We start from the raw sequence: 19,882 nt of genomic DNA, 5'->3' as shown, positions 1-19,882 counted from the left end.
CAAGAAGATGGGTGCAAGAACAAGGTTTGGGACCCTGGAATTTATTTCAATAATCAAAACTCTTGGGGCCTTGTCATCTACCTAAGCTTACTTGAAGGCCTTGTGCGCCTAATTTGGGATCCCGGTGGACATTGGAGATGCAAACAATCGTGGGGATTCAAGGATGAATTCAAGCATAAACCACCCTAGCAAGGACCCCCACCAAATGTCCAACTTAAAGACTTAAACCAAAAGTGCTAGGTGGAAGACACCCCACCATGGTAAACTCTTTCCACTCTCTTTTAGATTTGGTTAATAAGTGATTTGGGTTGCCATTGTTAGGTAGTTTTCTTCTTTGCATACTCTTGTTTTAATATTTTGGTTTTTGGTCTGTTAGATTAGATTTATGCCTTAAGTTGTAGCTTAGTTGTTGTTGAGTAGTATTTTGCTTGTAGTATAAGTTTTATTTTTAGTATGTTTGAAAACTTTTCAAAAAAAAAACCAAAAAGATTTGTTGTTGAATTTAATTTTGGTTATATTAGAATGCTTGTAGATTAGGAGAGTGCCATGTTTCTTTTAAAAAAAAAAAGAGGGGACATCCGCGCGCTAGCGTACTGTGCGCGCGCGCGCCACTGGTTCATATCGCACTCTTGGTACAAAAACCAGAGAGTTGTGCCAAAGTTGTGCCTACTCCGTGTTCGCGACCCACGCGCAAGCGCGCATGACGCGTCCGCGTCGGTCGCCAACTTCACATCCACGTGTATGCATGCTATGCACGTCCGCGTCGCCTGTCTCGCCTGCCCACCCATGCGCACGCGTGCGTGACGCGTACGCGTCTCCCTCTGCACCCTGTTTTTTCCCTGTTCTGCCCTGTTTTCTTTCTCCCTTCTTCTCTTCTTTTCCTTCTAGTTTCTTCCTCTTCCTTTCTTCTTCTTTCTTCCTTTCTTACTTCCTTTTCAAAATTTTCACTCTTTATTTTTCTTATTTTCATTTTCTTTTATACGTTGCATTTGCATATTATCATTCATTGCATTTTAATTTTGTTTTTATAGTTTGTTCTTATTTTATTTTCTAAGTTTTTCATTTTAATAATGGTGTTGAATTTTCTTACTCAATTGTTGAGAATTTCTTGGTTAATCTTGGTGCTTCTTGACTTGTTTGATATTGTTGGATGATGAAACTTTTAAATCAATGCTTAATATTGTATGACTCTTATATTCTTTGTGCATTGATATGAACTTGCATGTCTTTCATGACCCACTCTTTCTAGTTGAACTTGATGCTTTTGAGTGCTCTTCATGCTTTAACTTGTTCTTGCATCAAGTATTAGTTGATATGCCCTTTGCCTATATTTCTTTCTCACTTACATGCGTAGCTAACATGTAGTGAGAACGTTACTCTTATTTGGCATTAGCCCCCGCCTATGTTATATTTGCTTTGATATCTTTGTTGTAGGCTTAATTTTCTTTTTCTTTCTTTCTTTTTAGGTTGGCCACCAAAAGAAGGAAAGGAAAGGAAAAGCTTTTAAATGGGGCAACAAACAAGTCCTCCCGCACAACATTTTGAAGGAGCACATCAATTGTAACAACCCATCCACCTTGCTCTTCTTTGCATGCACCGAGGACGGTGCAAATTTCTAAGTGTGGGGAGGTCGTCTGACCGATCTCCATGGGTAACAATTTCCTTTTTCAACACCAATTCTTGATTTTCTTTGTTAGTTAGTTATTGCATTGCATGATAGGTTGCATGTTAGTTATAATTTATATATATTCTATTATTTCTTTTTATGTTAGGACTACTTGGTTAGGGGGATGATCTCTTTTCCAAGAAAAATTATTTTTAGAGCACCCTACCAATTTGAAAAAATTTTTTTGTGACAAACTTGCTTGAAGGATATGTTTTAGAATATGGATTTTGAGATAAGAACACAAGCATGTGAGTTTTGAGCCGAATTGTGTGGCTACATCTTATAACCACTTATTTCCATTCTTGTTTGCATCATTATCTCTCTATGATTGTAATCTTTGATTTGTTTGATTCTTTATATCCATTATTCTATGTATACATGCATTTATATGATTGAGGCCATCATTTCATTTAGCTCACTTACCCAAATAGCCTACCTTTCATCAACCATTGTTAGCCAAATTTGAGCCTATTGAATCCCTTTTGTTCTTAATTATAGCACATCACTACCCCTAAGTAAAAAACAATAAATGTCCTTAATTTAGATCTTTGATTAGCTTAGGCTAGTAAGGGTGTGTATCATTTGGGTATGGGAAACTTGGGACATTGGTTGAGAGAAAAGTGTGTTTTTGTATTTTTGTTGAAGATTTTTGGGAATTGGGTACATATTCATGCACTATATATAAAACCATATGCATTGATACGTTTAGAAAAAAAATGATAAAAAAGAGAAAAAGAACATATATATAAAAGAAAAAAAATAAAAAAAGAAAAAAGAGAAAAAAGAATAAAAAGGGGACAAAAATGCCCCAAAGTAAAGTTCAATAAAAATCAATGCATATAGAATGTTAATTAAAGAGAATGCATGAGTATGTGAAAAAAAGTGAGAATCATGGGTAGCTAGGTTGTGTATTAGAATTGTATAGATTGTCATATGTGTTAGGTGAGAGCTTAGGCTAATCAAAGATGCAAATTCCAAGCTCACTTGACCATATGCATCCCTACCTTTACCCTAGCCCCATTACACCTATGAGTAAGTCCTCATGATGAATGTATGCATGTATTGAATAATTGTTAATTGTTAGATGAAAAATAAATCATGGAAAGCATGATTAGAAGAGAATTGAGTGGATCAACCCTATACACTAGAGTGACTAGAGCGGATACACATCCGGTGAGGGTTCGATGCTTAATTCCTTGTTCCCGGCTTTCATGAGCTTTCTTCTTGCAAATCTACTTGAACTTCATTTTGGAATTCAAATTGGTAGGATTCATGACTCATCATACTACTTAGCCCTACATGTGCATATGTGTTCTTGGAGATTGATTTACTATTAACCAAGTAGATAGAATCATTTTGCATATAGTTGCATTCATATAGATAGGTGCATGTAGTTTATTTGCATTGAATAAATATTCATAACCCTTTTCTTGTCCTTCTTTATTCTTAGCATGAGGACATGCTCGGTTTAAGTGTGGGAAGATTTGATAAACCCCAATTTTGTGGTTCATCTTGTGCTTAATTTGGGAGATTTTATCACCTTTTCTCACATTTATTCAATGAAATAGCATGGTTTTGCAATTTTCCCTTGATTTGTGCCTAAATGTGAAAACATGCTTTTTAGGCCTTAAAATAGCTAAATTTAACTCACTTTAATTCCATTCAATGCCTTGATATGTTTGTTAAGTGATTTCAGGTTCATAAGGCAAGTAGTGGATGGAAGAAGTGAGGAGAAAAGCATGCAAAGTAGGAGAACTCATGAAGAAATGAAGGAACCGTAAAGCTGTCAAGCCTGACCTCTTCTCACTCAAACGACCATAACTTGAGCTACAGAGGTCCAAATAAGGCGGTTCTAGATGCGTTGGAAAGCTAACATCCGGGGCTTCAAAATGATATAAAATTTGCCAAATTTTGCTTCAAAATGATACTCATTAACACCAACCCACTACTAATCTAATTAGTAGATAGGTTGGAACTTATGGGTTGATGTGATCAAAGCCATTTGACGTACTTCAAGTCTAGGAGTAGATACTACGCACTTAAGACTTTTGGAAGTAGACTTAATGAGCTTGGTTCCTCATAATTGTCAATATATGGTTTGTAGACAAGGATGGTGATCCCAATTACCCATGTCTAATCAAGAGTACTTTTCCCTTATTTTATTAGTTCTTGTTATTTCACTTTCTTGCTATTTACTTTTCTTGTCAATTATCAAAAATCAAAACCCCCTTGCATTTTCATAGCCAATAATTGACCCTTCATTGAAATTTCTTGTGAGACGACCCGGAGTCTAAATATTTCGGTTAATTCTTATTTGGGGTTTGTTAATTGTGACAAAACCAAATTTAATTTGATTTGAGGATTGACTATTGGTTTGGAGTATACTAACAATGAAATTATTTTATGGAATTCCAAACCGGTATAAATCCTTGCTATCACCCTTAAGTCCCAACCTACCTACTAATTAGCTTAGTAGTGGGTTAGCATCAATGGGTATCAAATTGATCACCAAGGATTCTCAAATTACTAAATCTATTATACCCAATAACTCAAATTTACCCAATTCCCTTAGCTTAGACCAAGAGTTGACAAAACTACTCAATAACTAAAGAGAACATTTCATCAAACATGTAGAATGCAATAAAAGTAAACATCATAAATTATAATAATAGTAAAATCTACCAACTACTAATTGCAAGGAAATTAAATTCACAACTCAATTCTTCAATAAAAAGAAACATCAACATCAAATTGCATTAAATGTAAATCAAATCCAACATGAGTTCATCATCACAAAAGAGAGTAAAATGAGAAATTAACATCACAAATAACAGAATCAAGATGTAGAATTGAGAAATTATAAAAGAACAAGATGAGATCAAGGAATTAAACATGAATCTAAAATAATCTAACCTAATCCCTAACCTAATTCTAGAGAGAAGAGGGAGCTTCTCTCTCTAGAAAACTAACTAAAGGCTTATGTTGGCTGAACTAATTGCTCCCCCTTTGCTTGGACTTCAATTCTGCATGAAATACACTCAGAAACAAGTTAGATTTAGGCCTGGGCAGCTCAGAAATCGCTCCCAGCATTTTGCCTTTAAGTGGGCCATGTGAGAGTATCGGCGCGTATACGCCATGTGCGCATGCGCGTCGATTTAGCTTTTTCTTTATCCACGCGGACGCAGCATGTGCGCGTGCGCGTCCTTGTCCGAAACCACTTCTGCACGTGCGCGTCCTTGTGCGTAACCACTTCTGCGCGTGCGCGCCCATAGGTGCATTCCCAATCTTTGTTTCTTCATGCATTCTCCCCTTTGTATGCTTTCCTCTTCATTTCTTCCATCTAATACTTGCCTTATGGACCTGAAATCACTCAAAAAAAATATCAAGGAATCGAATAGAATTAAAGTGAATTAAAATCACCAATTTAAGGCCTGAAAAGTATGTTTTTACACTTAAGCAAAATTCAAGGGAGAATTACAAAACCATGATATTCCATTGAATAAATGTGGGAAAAGGTGGTAAAATCCCCCAAATAAACACAAGATAAATCACGAAATCGGGGTTTATCAAATCTCCCCACACTTAAACTAAGCATGTCCTCATGCTAAAATCAAGAAAAAAGCAAAAGGGTATTAACATTTATCCAATGCAACTAACTAAATGCAATCTATCTATATGCAACCTATCTACATGATGCAATGGCTTAGTCAAAATAAATCAATCTCCAAGAATACACATACAAGCACAAGGGCTAAGGTATTAGCAATCAAAGCAAACCACAATTGGATTGAATCATTGAAAGGGTTCACAAACTTGCAAGAAAGGATTATCATGGGTGAAAACATGTAATTGAGCAATTGAACCCTCGTCGGATGTGTATCAGCTCTAGGCACTCAAGTGTATGGGGTTGATTCACTCAATTCTCCCCTAATCATGCTTTTCAAGATTTATTTTTTATCTAACAATCAACAATTATTTCATGCATGCATACAGATATCATGAGGACTTTCCCATAGGTTGTAATGGGGCTAGGGTCAAGGTAGGATGCATATGGTCAAGTGAGCTTAAAATTCGAAACTTTGATTAACTTAAACTTCCCACCTAACCTATGACAATCTAAACAATTCTAAACAAGCCTAGCTATCCATTCTTCACTTTTTCACACATTCATGTATATCTATTTGATCACCACACATATGCATTGAATTTATAAAACTTTAAACTTTGGGACATTTTGTTCCCTTCTTGTTGCATTTTAAATTTAATTTTTTTTAAGATAAAATATATACAATAACATCAATGCATATGGTTTACATATGATTAATACATGAGTGTGTACCCAATTCTTGAGAATTTTTCAACAAAAACATAAACACACTTTTATCTCTACCCAATGTACCCAACTTTTCCAAAATCAAGTAATGAACACTCTCACTAGCTTAAGCTAATCAAAGATCCAAAGAGGGGACATTTATTATTTTTCACTTAAACTTGTAATGTGCTACAATTATGAACAAATGGGTTAAGCATAGGCTCAAGATTGGTTAACAATGGAAGATAAAAGGTTAGCTATTTGGGTAAGTGAGCTATTTGAACAACGGCCTCAATCATATAATTACATGTATACACAAAATATTGGACATAAAGAATCAAACAAATCAAAGATTACACTCATAGGAAGAGAATAATACACACAAGAATAAAAGTGAGTGGTCATAGGTTGTAACCACACAATTAGGCTCAAATCTCACATGCTTGTGTTCTTTGCTCAAAACATGATCCACAAGTGTATAATTCAAGCAAGTTCTAAAAAAAAAATTTCAACCAATTGGGGTGGTGCCCTAAAAATGAATTTCTTGAAAATTTTTATCATATTGACTAGGCTTATTCTAATGCAATGTTGTAATTTAGAAAATTTTAAAAATTTCTCCTAGTTTACCCCTTTTTCAATCAAAACACAATTCTTATATAAAAAGGGTTAACTAGATTTTTAACAATCCCAAAATATTTTTCTAATCACAATAAAAAACTAAGATGCAATATATATATATACTAAAAGTATGCAACAACCAAAAAAGAGTATCCACAATAGCAAATATGTACAATAATCCCAAAATGATCTAAAAGATAGAGTGTAAAATAAAATAAAGTAGCAGAAACTAAAAATAGATGTCTGAAAGTTCACCACATAAATGTAAACACCGGTCACAAACGGTGACCTCCCCACACTTTAGAATCAAGCATCGTCCTCGATGCTTGATGAGCGGATAATTTATACGCTTTTTGACATTGTTTTTAGTATGTTTTTAGTAGGATCTAGTTACTTTTAGGGATGTTTTCATTAGTTTTTATGTTAAATTCATATTTCTGGACTTTACTATGAGTTTGTGTATTTTTCTGTGATTTCAGGTATTTTCTGGCTGAAATTGAGGGACTTGAGCAAAAATCAGATTCAGAGGTTGAAGAAGGACTGCTGATGCTGTTGGATTCTAACCTCCCTGCACTCAAAGTGGATTTTCTGGAGCTACAGAACTCGAAATGGTACGCTTCCAATTGAGTTGGAAAGTAGACATTCAGGGCTTTCCAGCAATGTATAATAGTCCATACTTTGCCCAAGTTTAGACGACGCAAACTGGCGTTCAACGCCAGCTCTCTGCCCAATTCTGGCGTCCAGCGCCAGAAACAAGCTGCAAAGTGGAGTTCAACGCCCAAACTGGCACCAAAACTGGCGTTCAACTCCAGGAATGACCTCTACACGTGTAACACTCAAGCTCAGCCCAAGCACACACCAAGTGGGCCCCGGAAGTGGATTTATGCATCAATTACTTACTTATGTAAACCCTAGTAGCTAGTTTATTATAAATAGGACATTTCACTATTGTGTTTGACATCTTTGGATCATCTTTTGATCTATTGATCATGTTTTGGGGGCTGGCCTCTCGGCCATGCCTGGACCTTTCACTTATGTAATTTTAACGGTAGAGTTTCTACACTCCATAGATTAAGGTGTAGAGCTCTGCTGTTCCTCAAAGATTAATGCAAAGTACTACTGTTTTCTATTCAATTCATCTTATTTCGCTTCCAGGATATTCATTCGCACTTCAACCTGAATGTGATGAACGTGACAATCATCATCATTCCCTATGAATGCGTGCTTGACAACCACTTCCGTTCTACATTAGATTGAATGAGTATCTCTTAGATCTCTTAATCGGAATCTTCGTTGTGTAAGCTAGAATGATGGCGGCATTCAAGAGAATCCGGAAGGTCTAAACCTTGTCTGTGGTATTCCGAGTAGGATTCAATGAATGAATGACTGTGACGAGCTCCAAACTCGCGATTGCTGGGCGTAGTGATAGACGCAAAAGGATAGTAAATCCTATTCCAGCATGATCGAGAACCGACAGATGAATAGCCGTGCCGTGACAGGGTGCGTTGACCATTTTCACTGAGAGGATAAGATGAAACCATTGACAAGGGTGATACCTCCAGACGATTAGCCGTGCCGTGACAGGGCATTTGGATCATTTTCCCGAGAGAAGACCGAAAGTAGCCATTGACAATGGTGATGTATCACATAAAGCCAGCCATGGAAAGGAGTAAGACTGATTGGATGAAGATAGCAGGAAAGCAGAGGTTCAGAGGAACGAAAAGCATCTCTATTCGCTTATCTGAAATTCTCACCAATGATTTACATAAGTATTTCTATCCCTATTTTATTATATTATTTTCGAAAAATCCATTATTATTTTATATCCGCCTGACAGAGATTTACAAGGTGACCATAGCTTGCTTCATACCGACAATCTCCGTGGGATTCGACCCTTACTCACGTAAGGTATTACTTGGACGACCCAGTGCAGTTGCTGGTTAGTTGTGCGAAGTTGTGAACCATGGTATTGGCATCATGTGTTTGGCGCCATTACCAGGAAAAGAAAGAGCGATGAATTTTACATAATCAAAGTGTAATCACAATTTCTGCGCGCCAATGCTACTGCTGAAGCTCGGGATGGGGTTCAACAATCGTACCGGGCTGTGGCTCAGGTACTGGCTGTGGGACTGGGATCAGCTGTGGCTGTGGCTGTGGCTGTAGAGTGTCATGTTGGTATGCGAAATTGTTACTCGGGTTGTGAATTATTGTTCGAAATAGATTCCCTGGCGATGGCACCAAAAACGGATGCACAGAGCCATGGTCTAAACATATCTTCACAACTTCGCATAACTAACCAGCAAGTGCACTGGGTTGTCCAAGTAATACCTTACGTGAGTAAAGGTCGAATCCCACGGAGATTGTTGGTATGAAGCAAGCTATGGTCACCTTGTAAATCTCAGTCAGGCGGATATAAAATAGTTATGTAGTTTTCAAATTTTCGTAACAAAAGAAGGATAGAAATACTTATGTAAATCATTGGTGAGAATTTCAGATAAGCGTGTGGAGATGCATTCGTTCCTCTGAACCTCCGCTTTCTTGCTGTCTTCATCCAATCAATCTTACTCCTTTCTATGGTTGGCTTTATGTAAGGATGTCACCGGTGCCAATGGCTACTTTCAATCCTCTCGGGAAAATGGTCCAAATGCTCTCTCACAGCACGGCTAATCGTCTGGAGGCATCACCCTTGTCATTGGTTGCATCCTATTCCTCTCTGTGAAAATGGTCCGATGCGCTGTCACTGCATGGCTAATCATCTTGGAGGTTCTCGATCATACTGGAATAGAATTTACTATCCTTTTGCGTCTGTCACTACGCCCAGCACTCGCGAGTTTGGAGTTCGTCACAGTCATTCAATCCCAGAGTCCTACTCGGAATACCACGGACAAGGTTTAGACTTTCCGGACTCTCATGAATGCCGCCATCAATCTAGCTTATACCACGAAGATTCTGATTAAGAGATCTAAGAGATACTCATTCAATCTAATGTAGAACGGAAGTGGTTGTCAGGAACGCGTTCATAGGGAATGATGATGATTGTCACGTTCATCACATTCAGGTTGAAGTGCGAATGAATATCTTAGAAGCGGAATAAGATGAATTGAATAGAAAAACAGTAGTACTTTGCATTAATCTTTGAGGAACAGCAGAGCTCCACACCTTAATCTATGGAGTGCAGAAACTCTACCGTTGAAAATACATAAGTAATGAAGGTCCAGGCATGGCCGAATGGCCAGCCCCCAAACGTGATCAATAGATTAAAAGATAATCCAAAGATGATCCAAAGATGATCCAAAGATGTCTAATACAATAGTAAAAGGTCCTATTTATAATAAACTAGCTACTAGGGTTTACAGAAGTAAGTAATTGATGCATAAATCCACTTCCAGGGCCCACTTGGTGTGTGCTTGGGCTGAGCTTGAGTGTTGCACGTGTAGAGGTCCTTCTTGGAGTTGAACGCCAGCTTTTGTGCCAGTTTGGGCGTTGAACTTCACTTTGCAGCTTGTTTCTGGCGCTGGGCGCCAGAATTGGGCAGAGAGCTGGCGTTGAACGCCAGTTTGCATCGTCTAAACTTGGGAAAAGTATGGACTATTATATATTGCTGGAAATCCCTGGATGTCTACTTTCCAAAGCAATTGGAAGCGCACCATTTTGAGTTCTGTAGCTCCATAAAATCCATTTTGAGTACAGGGAGGTCAGAATCCAATAGCATCAGCAGTCCTTCTTCAACCTCTGAATCTGATTTTTGCTCAAGTCCCTCAATTTCAGCCAGAAAATACCTGAAATTACAGAAAAACACACAATCTCATAGTAAAGTCCAGAAATGTGAATTTAACATAAAAACTAATGAAAACATCCCTAAAAGTAACTAGATTCTACTAAAAACATACTAAAAACAATGCCAAAAAGCGTATAAATTATCCGCTCATCACAACACCAAACTTAAATTGTTGCTTGTCCCCAAGCAACTGAAAATCAAATAGGATAAAAAGAAGAGAATATACTATAAATTCCAAACTATCAATGAAACATAGCTCCAATTAAATGAGCGGGACTTATAGCCTTTTGCCTCTTGAATAGTTTTGGCATCTCACTTTATCCATTGAAGTTCAGAATGATTGGCATCTATAGGAACTCAGAGTTCAGATAGTGTTATTGATTCTCCTAGTTTAGTATGATGATTCTTGAACACAGCTATTTTATGAGTCTTGGCCGTGGCCCTAAGCACTTTATTTTCCAGTATTACCACCGGATACATAAATGCCACAGACACATAATTGGGTGAACCTTTTCAGATTGTGACTCAGCTTTGCTAAAGTCCCCAATCAGAGGTGTCCAGGATTCTTAAGCACACTCTTTTTTTGCATTGGACCTTGACTTTAACCGCTCAGTCTCAAGTTTTCACTTGACACCTTCACGCCACAAGCACATGGTTAGGGACAGCTTGGTTTAGCCGCTTAGGCCAGGATTTTATTCCTTTAAGCCCTCCTATCCACTGATGCTCAAAGTCTTGGGATCCTTTTTATTTACCATCGCCTTTTATTTTTAAAGGTTATTGACTTTTTGCTCTTGCCTCTTGGTTTTAAGAGCTTTTGGCTTTTTCTGCTTGCTTTTTCTTTTTCTTTCTATTTTTTTTTTCGCCTGTTTTTTTTTCTGCAAGCTTTGTTCTTTGCTGCTTTTTCTTGCTTCAAGAATCATTTTTATGATTTTTCAGATTATCAAATAACATGTCTCCTTGTCATCATTCTTTCAAGAGCCAACATATTTAACATTCTTAAACAACAACATCAAAAGACATATGCACTGTTCAAGCATTCATTCAAAAAACAAGAAGCATTGTCACCACATCAATATAATTAAACTAAGTTCAAGGATAAATTCGAAACTCATGTACTTCTTGTTCTTTTGAATTAAAACATTTTTCATTTAAGAGAGGTGATGGATTCATAGGACATTCATAACTTTAAGACATAATTACTAACTACTAATGATCATGTAATGAAGACACAAACATGGATAAGCACTTAACATAGAAAACAAAAAACAGAGAAAGTAAGAACAAGGAATGAGTCCACCTTAGTGATGGGTGCGTTTCTTTCTTGAGGAACCAATGATGTCCTTGAGCTCTTCTATGTCTCTTCCTCCTTGTCTTTGTTGCTCCTCCCTCATTGATTTTTGATCTTCTCTAATTTCATGAAGGATGATGGAGTGTTCTTGATGTTCCACCCTTAATTGTCACATGTTGGAACTTAATTCTCCTAGGGAGGTGTTGATTTGCTCCCAAAAATTCTGTGGAGGCAAGTGCATCCCTTGATGTATCTCAGGGATTTCTTGATGATGAGCTTCTTCATGTGCCTGTTGAGATTCATGAATGTGCTCTCTTGTTTGCTCCATCCTTTTCTTAGTGATGGGCTTGTGAGATGAATCTTTCCATCTCCCATGGCTCAGAGGTGGAAGCATTTGTCTTTCCTTTCCTCTTTCTTGAGGTTTCTCTGGCCTTAGGTGCCATTAATGGTAATGGAAAAATAAAAAGCTTATGCTTTTACCACACCAAACTTAGAATATTGCTCGCCCTCGAGCAAGAGAAGAAAGAATATATGAAGAAGAAGAAGATATGGAGGAGATAGAGGGATGTGTATATGGATGTGAGTGGTGAATGGAAAACAGAAGGGATGACCATGAATGGAGAGAGAGAGGGTGAGGTGGGTGGGGATTCTGTGAGATTCACAGATCCTGAGATGATCCTGTGGGGTCCACAGATCCTGAGGTGTTCAAGGAATTACAACCTTGCACCAAATTAGGCATGTAAAATTTCCTTACACACAACTCTGGGCGTTCAGTGCCAGGTTGGTGCCCATTTTGGGCGTTCAACGCCCATTTGTTGCCCATTTCTGGCGTTGAACGCCAGAACCATGCTTGTTCTGGGCGTTCAGTGCCAACTCTTCTCCAGGGTGCAATTCTGGCGTTCAGCGCCCAAATGTTGCCCATTTTGGGCGTTCAGCGCCCAGATACTGCCCATTTTGGGCGTTCAGCGCCAGAACCATGCTCTGTTCTGGCATTGAACGCCAGATAGGTGCTTCCTCCAGGGTGTGATTTTTCTTCCACTGTTTTTGATTCTGTTTCTAAATTTTTCGTTTATTTTGTGACTCCACATGATCATGAACCTAAGAAAACATGAAAAACAAAAACAAAATTAGATAAATAAACATTGGGTTGCCTCCCAACAAGCGCTTCTTTAATGTCAATAGCTTGACAGTGGGCTCTCATGGAGCCTCACAGATGTTCAGAGCTTTGTTGAGAATTCCCAACACCAAACTTAGAGTTTGGGTATGGGAGTTCAACACCAAACTTAGAGTTTGGTTGTGGCCTCCCAACACCAAACTGAGAGTTTGACTGTGGGGGCTCTGGTTGACTCTGTAGTGAGAGAAGCTTTTCATGCTTCCTCTCCATGGTTGTAGAGAGAGATTCTTGAGTTTTAAACACAAGGTTATCCTCATTTAGTTGAAGGATTAATTCCCCTCTGTCCACATCAATCACAGCTCTTGCTGTGGCTAGGAAGGGTCTTCCAAGGATGATGGATTCATCTTCATCCTTCTCAGTATCTAGGATTATGAAATCAGCAAGGATGTAAAGGCTTTCAACCTTTACTAACATGTCCTCTACTTGTCCATAAGCCTCTTTTCTTGAGTTGTCTGCCATCTCTAATGAGATTTTAGCAGCTTGCACCTCAAATATTCCAAGTTTCTCCATTACAGAGAGTGGCATGAGGTTTATCCCTGACCCAAGGTCACATAGAGCCTTCTCAAAGGTCATGGTGCCTATGGTACAGGGTATGAAGAACTTTCCAGGATCCTCTTTCTTCTGAGGCAATCTCAGTAAATCCAATGCATTTAATTCATTGGTGAACAGGGGAGGTTCATCTCCCCAAGTCTCATTACCAAATAGTTTGGCATTCAGCTTCATGATTGCACCAAGGAACTTGGCAACTTGCTCTTCAGTGACATCCTCATTCTCTTCAGAAGAGGAATACTCATCCGAGCTCATAAATGGCATAAGGAGGTTCAATGGAATCTCTGTGGTCTCTAGATGAGCCTCAGGCACTACAAAAAAAAAGAGTTTAAAATGGCATTTATATAATGACAACTTTAAAAAACTGCCATTATATTCGGATATTATGGCATTTTATGACGTTGCCATAATTAATTTTTCTAAAATGGCATTTTTTTTTGTGATTTTGGCGGTTTTTAACCGCCATTATCGAAGCCAGTATTTAAAAAAAAAAAAGCCAAAAGCCCAAAACCAAAAAAAACCCTAACACTTATCTTATCTGGTGAAAGTGAAACCCGAAAATGTGTAGCTGCTCTAGCGATCTTCTCAACGGCACTCTCCAGCGACCGCTCCAACGACTGCTCCGATGACGATCTTCTTAGCGGCGTTCTCTGACGATCTTCTCAGTGGCGTTCTCCGACGATCTTCTCAGCGGCATTCTCCAAAACAAAGGTATGACATCTTGCATTCTTCGACGATCTCCTCCAACGACGATCTTCTCCGATGACATCTCCTCCAGCGATAGCTTCTCCAGCGGCGATCTCTTTCTGCATTCGCCTCCTGTGACGATATCTTCCAATGACGATCTTCTCCGCGACATCTCCTCCAGCAACGATCTTCTCCGGCAACACCTCCTCCAGCGGCAATCTCCTTCGACGACATCTCCTCCAGTCGCGATCTTTTCCGGCGATTCCTCCTCCAGCTTCCTCCTTGCCATCTTCTGTGTCTTCTCCGCCAAAATCCTCAGTGCCTCCCTTTAGTTCTAGATCGGCAGGTCAGTTTTCTATCTTTCTACATTTTAGGATTCAAAAGTGCGATTTTCTGCTTTTTGATACTGTGATGAGTCTCTTCTTTAATATGAATATAGTTAAATTGAACAAGAATTACATTATTTAGATTTTCTTTATTTAAGAAAAATAAATGTATTCTCGTTGCTGTGTGAATGAATGCTTATGTTGTGTTTGATAAATATGATGTAAATTTTGATAATGACAGTGTTTGATGATGGAAACCAAGCGCAGGAGAATAGCTTCATATATGTGAGTGCTATTTCTTCTTTTTCCAGCTTCAGTTTATAAATTATAGCTTAAATCTTTCAAATTGCTGCATGCTTAGTTATACTCTGCTTTTGCTTTTGCTCGATAGGTAGGAATTTTGTTTTTCTTCTATTTCAAAATTGATTCAGTATCATTTTAAAATTTGATTACGTATTTTAAACAATAATTCAAAAGATAAGGTAAAATCACATGAGTATTGAGTGTTTGATCCTAATATATGGAATTTGGCTTGCTTTTCTATGGTTGATTCTGATTTTGGGTGATTTTTTGCTTTTTCGTTATATTATTATTATTATTATTATTATTATTATTATTATTATTATTATTATTATTATTATTATTATTATTATTATTATTATTATTATTATTATTATTATTATTATTATTATTATTATTATTAGAAGCTTGATTGCCACACTGCTAATCTGTTCCCATTGAAGCTCCAGTTTTAAATTTTTGTAGATATTGTTATAATTAGACATTAAATTTTATGTTTTAAAAGTTTGATAGATAGGAGTAGTTTTGTTGGAGATAAAAATGAGAGGGATAGTTACTATACTAAATGTATTTATGGACTTGAGAAAAGATTTAATATAATTAACAGATACCAAAAGGTAGTTATTGAACCCAATTCTCTTTCTTATATGTAATATATTTATATGTATATGGATATATAATAAAGATTATTATTAATATGCATATTTGAGGTTGATGGTGATGTGTCTTTGGCTTGATTCTCCCACCCTCTCTTTTGGCTTGATTTTTTTAAAGTGAGGTTCAGTGTGATTTGCGTGTCTATTTTTTTTTTAGGTGTTAAAGTTAGGAAGAAAGTTGTGTTAGATGGTCCGATTAGTTGTGGAAAGAGCATTGCACTTGCATTACACTGCACTTGCAATACACTGTGTAAAATCAGAGGTTTGTTTAGTCTAGTACCAGAACATTTGAGGCTGCTTAATGCATAATTTTTTTATCACAAGAAGGAAAATAATAGTCAATTTTGAGTTCTGTTCAATGATTGAGAGATTTTCATATTTATTTGTGGCTGGTGGTTGTGCCCAAAAGTGTATCTAAAGCACCCTTTTCATACTCATGCTTTATCAAGACTTGATAATTTGCTAGAAGCAAGAGCTAAGCAAGGGGTCTAGGTAACTCTTAATGTGAATCCTATCAGCTATGTGCTTTGTAACTTACTGATGGATAAATAAAATAGGGCATACATGCTTGTAGCATGTGGAGAAAGCTCAACTAGAAGATTTTTGCAATTAAATTATATGCATTAGTTGGGCTTAAGTTTTTCAATTAAAAATATTGTTAAGTCATGTATCTGTTGTAGCTAAGGATGCTTTTTGAAAGTTAAAAACAATAATAAACCTTCATACTTCACACTCATCAACTAAGCTATATATAATAAATTCATTATAGGTATCCAAATGCACCTATCACTTCCATCTTCCCTCAATCAAGTTGTCATTCCCGTTTCAGAAACTAATCAAACAAGACAGCATTCTAATAAAGGCAGCCTTGCATGTCCACCAGGTAAGTGAGTTTCTTGTGCTATTGCCAAACTTTTCTAAATCTGTTTTAGTTATATTTGGTAAAATTAAACAAATCCAAAAATTTTATGGTACATTATTTTTTATAAAATGCACCCTTCTGGTACAAAATTCTTTATATTAACGTTATTTTTTATAAGTAAGTCTGTTTTGGTTTTATATTAACATTACTGACTTCTGTCTTCAAGGCCCTCTGGTACAAAATTCTTGAACTTAGGTTCTTGCTTCAGAAGCCATTTTCAAGTTCAAATAGGCAACCTCGGGTCTTTTCCTATCCTAATTTTAAGATTTAATACAATTTGCTATTGAGTTTCATGACTGATGGTAACACAGAATATTGCCTGTAGGATCCAGTCAAGTCTTTATTTTGTAAACCAGATGAAAATGTTAGAGTAGCATACTCAGATTTGATTACTTCTTACAAGGAGACTTTAGATTCTATTTTGGAACTCCAAGAGGTGTGTTTCTTGACTTGGAACTTACATATGAAAGATAAAAAAGAATACAAATTTTTTATGCTGGTTTCATGTATAAAAAGAACCCATCTATTACCCAAGCCACAAACGGTAATTGATTTCTTTAATAGTACTTTTTTTCCTTTCTAGTTTCTTATAATTGACTCTAACGTTGCTTTTATGTGTTTGGTAATGAGTGAAAAAGAAAACGTACAATTCCATTTACATATTATTTAGCTATGTGGGGTGAAAACTGAAAACAATGCTTCCACTTTGGCTTTCAATTCATCATGCTCATAAATTTTCACTTGTGTGTGTCATCATGCCTCCTCTAATTTTCTTTTTTTGCTTCCAACAATGCTAAAAAAGACAAAAAGAGACTCCATCAACAAGTGTGTATTTATAGTTTCATGAATTGATGATCAGTGACTTTATTTATGTATACAAAAATAGATCCTATAACTAGATCTAATAATAATTATTAAGAATAAACTATTTTATAAGATTTCAATTTTATTTTAATTATTAGAATATTGAGTGTGACTAATTTTATGTATAAAAAATGGATCCCCTATATATACCTAGATCAAATAAACTATTTTAGAAGATTACAAATTTTATTTTAATTATTAGAATATTGAGAGTAATAATAAGTAATTCAATTCTAAAAACCAAATTAAAAATCTAGCTAGAGGTTATCCCATATTTTTTCTCCAGTTTAAATACAAGTTACTAAGAAGAACACGATTTCACTTTGATATCAGTAAACCCTCTTGAAAGGTTATCTTAAAGTCTTCAAATTTTAAATGAAAAATCCATTTTCTTGCATTAATTGTGACCCGCTAGTCATAACAAGAAGCTTCACTAATGCCTTAACAAATAATTTAACTTAACAACAAAAAAAGGTCCTCATATCAGAGCTATCTAACCATGTGACCTTAGAAAAGATGCACTCCAAAGTACTTTCTAACCATCCGTGGCTTAATAGAAAAGAATATTCTCTAATTTGTCTTTGTTTTTCCAAACTATCTATAGCTTTATATATCTATTCACAGTTTGGTTTAGAACACAATTAACTATTTTCTAACATGTTCCTCGCTTTATGTAGAGATGTTTTTCTTTTTTGAACTTTTTAAGCTGAAATTTATGTGAAATTTTAAGGGCAAAAAATGTAAGAAAGTGTGGGTTTCTTCTGTGTGTTGAGAATACCTTTTTTTCTTTTTCAGAGTTGAGAATACCTTCAAATATTATATCTTGTGTGTTGTTTTAATCACCCTTACCCCTTTTGCTCTTCTTTTTTGCAGGCAAGAATTGTTCACCCTGATAAAAATCTTTTATTTTTTACTTTTTATTGTTTTATTTTCTGGATTTTGAGATTTTATGAAAAAAAATAGTAAAAAGTAAAAACCATCGCTGTTAAGTTACTTGTTTGTTTGTTTGATTTTAAATGATTTAAAATATTTATAATTTATCATTTAATTTTTATATTTTATAAAAAAGCCATTTTTATTGAATAAGATTCTTCAGGACCCTTTGTATTTGGTAGCAAAGATTAATATATACTTATATCCTTTATTAAATGAAGCAGTAATAAGAATTTTGGAGGAGATTTAATTGTCGGTTGAATACTCATTTAGTCTTGAGATTATGGAGATAGGTAGCAAATAATTTGTTATCAAACTAAATGTAAATATGATTTTTATAAGTTAGCAATGATGGCCCAGTTCTCTAACATAACCATAATTTTGGGTTCTACAACTAACAAAGTTCATGCTCTTCTTGTTCGAGCCAAATTTCCTTTCAAATAGATGCTTACTAGTTAGATGCTCATCTTTTTCCTTTGAACCACTAACTGAGGTCACAAAACAGGAATCCCATTTCTCTTTAGTTTAATGTTAATTTCAGTGTAATTTTTTTTATCTTGTAGGAAAAAATTAATTTGCTATACACGACTACTTGAGAAGGAAAAATTAATTAGTTTTCATGTGTAGTTGGCTCTATAATCTTAAATTAGTTTCATTATTGTATCAATGCTATGTAATTAGACATGATAAATGTGTTAAGTTTCACTTTATTTTAAGATATGGTTAGAATAATTTTTTATAGTCATTTAGGCAACTGCCAGTTGGTATTATATTCAGCCCTTATTATAACTTCAAATTTGACTCTCATCAGTAGCAAATGAAAGACAAATCTTATATGCATGAACTTTGAGGAAAGACATGCCGATAGCAGGTTCTGACATGCTATCTAATGTGTATAGAATAATATATAAGTATTGATATTGATGCTCTGTTTAATTATGTCTAATAATAGTGTTAATTAAACAAATGTGTGTTCTTTTATATAATCCTATAGCGATAGAATTTCTTGTTGCTGCTTATGATTCCTATTATTAATATAATTAGTAGTAGTGCTAGCTTTGTTCTTTGTTGTAGCTACCAATTCCTTTATGAAATGGAACACTAGGATTAGACATAAACATGACAAGATCGTACTGAAAAAAAATAACACTGTTAGAATTGCTGATTTTCCTCTGCTATTCAACATCAAAACTCTTCTTACTCTCTCTTTTTTCTTTTCTTTTCTTATAAATTAAATCAGACTTAAAATGTATATCAATATATGCCTTTTTCTTGTATTTCTTGTGCTCATAATAATTATATTTTTGTTGTTGGAATTGGATCAGGAGAGAGATTCTATCACCAAAAGAGTTAGAAAGTAGGTCTTCTGGAGCAAGCAACAAGGAAGCATGACCTTGCTTGATATGTTAAGACGTATATTAAGGATTATATGTTAAGGTGTATTATTGAAAAATGTTACTTTGACCTTTGTTTTTGGATTATGACATTTCAATTATGACTTTGATTATGACTTTTGGATCATGTATGAATTAAAAATCATCTTATGATGTTTGATTTATGGCTATGCCTTTTGGTTATTACGAGATTTTTAAGTGAGTTTCGAAAATATCACTTTAAATTGGTGGTTTCAATCTTATTTTAAAAAGCATAAAATTGTCATCATAATTAGGTACAAACGGCGGTTAGAAACCCCCATTTTAAATGAAAACGACGCCATTATACGTTGGTAGAAACGGCGGTTAAAAAATTCCATTTTAAATGAAAATGATGCCATTATATTTTAGTAAAAATGGCGGTTAAAAACTGCCA

The 19,882-nt window shown here is 35.7% G+C and overlaps 1 protein-coding gene across 5 annotated transcripts; it reads left to right on the top strand.

The window, feature by feature from the left end:
* Positions 1-15,239: 15,239 nt before the first annotated feature.
* On the top strand, positions 15,240-19,650 carry LOC112742051 (uncharacterized). 5 transcript variants are annotated; one of them, XR_011870907.1, is made up of 5 exons: positions 15,240-15,846; positions 16,184-16,237; positions 16,443-16,517; positions 16,602-16,712; positions 19,399-19,650. XR_011870907.1 is itself a non-coding variant. In XM_072214108.1 (5 exons), the coding sequence occupies exons 1-5, from the start codon at positions 15,542-15,544 to the stop codon at positions 19,432-19,434; spliced, it is 411 nt and encodes a 136-aa protein (XP_072070209.1). In that variant the 5' UTR covers positions 15,240-15,541; the 3' UTR covers positions 19,435-19,650. The 5 variants fall into 5 exon arrangements, 1 of the variants encoding a protein (XP_072070209.1); XR_003171818.3 differs by having other exon boundaries at positions 16,124-16,237; XM_072214108.1 differs by having other exon boundaries at positions 15,240-15,616; positions 16,124-16,237.
* The last annotated feature ends 232 nt before the right edge of the window (positions 19,651-19,882 follow it).

The sequence above is a fragment of the Arachis hypogaea genome, chromosome 14 (genome assembly GCF_003086295.3).
Source record: "Arachis hypogaea cultivar Tifrunner chromosome 14, arahy.Tifrunner.gnm2.J5K5, whole genome shotgun sequence".
NCBI classification, from domain to species: Eukaryota; Viridiplantae; Streptophyta; class Magnoliopsida; order Fabales; family Fabaceae; genus Arachis; species Arachis hypogaea.
The sequence above is the reverse complement of the archived record's forward strand: the minus strand, read 5'-3'. Positions and strand labels throughout refer to the sequence as shown.

Bases quoted from the DNA above. Each gene is read 5' to 3' on its own strand.
- LOC112742051 (XM_072214108.1), top strand. From the start codon at position 15,542: ATGGTCCGATTAGTTGTGGAAAGAGCATTGCACTTGCATTACACTGCA. The intron at 15,617-16,123 runs GTTTGTTTAGTC...AATTCATTATAG, and splicing joins TACACTGTGTAAAATCAGAG to GTATCCAAATGCACCTATCA. The intron at 16,238-16,442 runs GTAAGTGAGTTT...TCTGTCTTCAAG, and splicing joins CAGCCTTGCATGTCCACCAG to GCCCTCTGGTACAAAATTCT.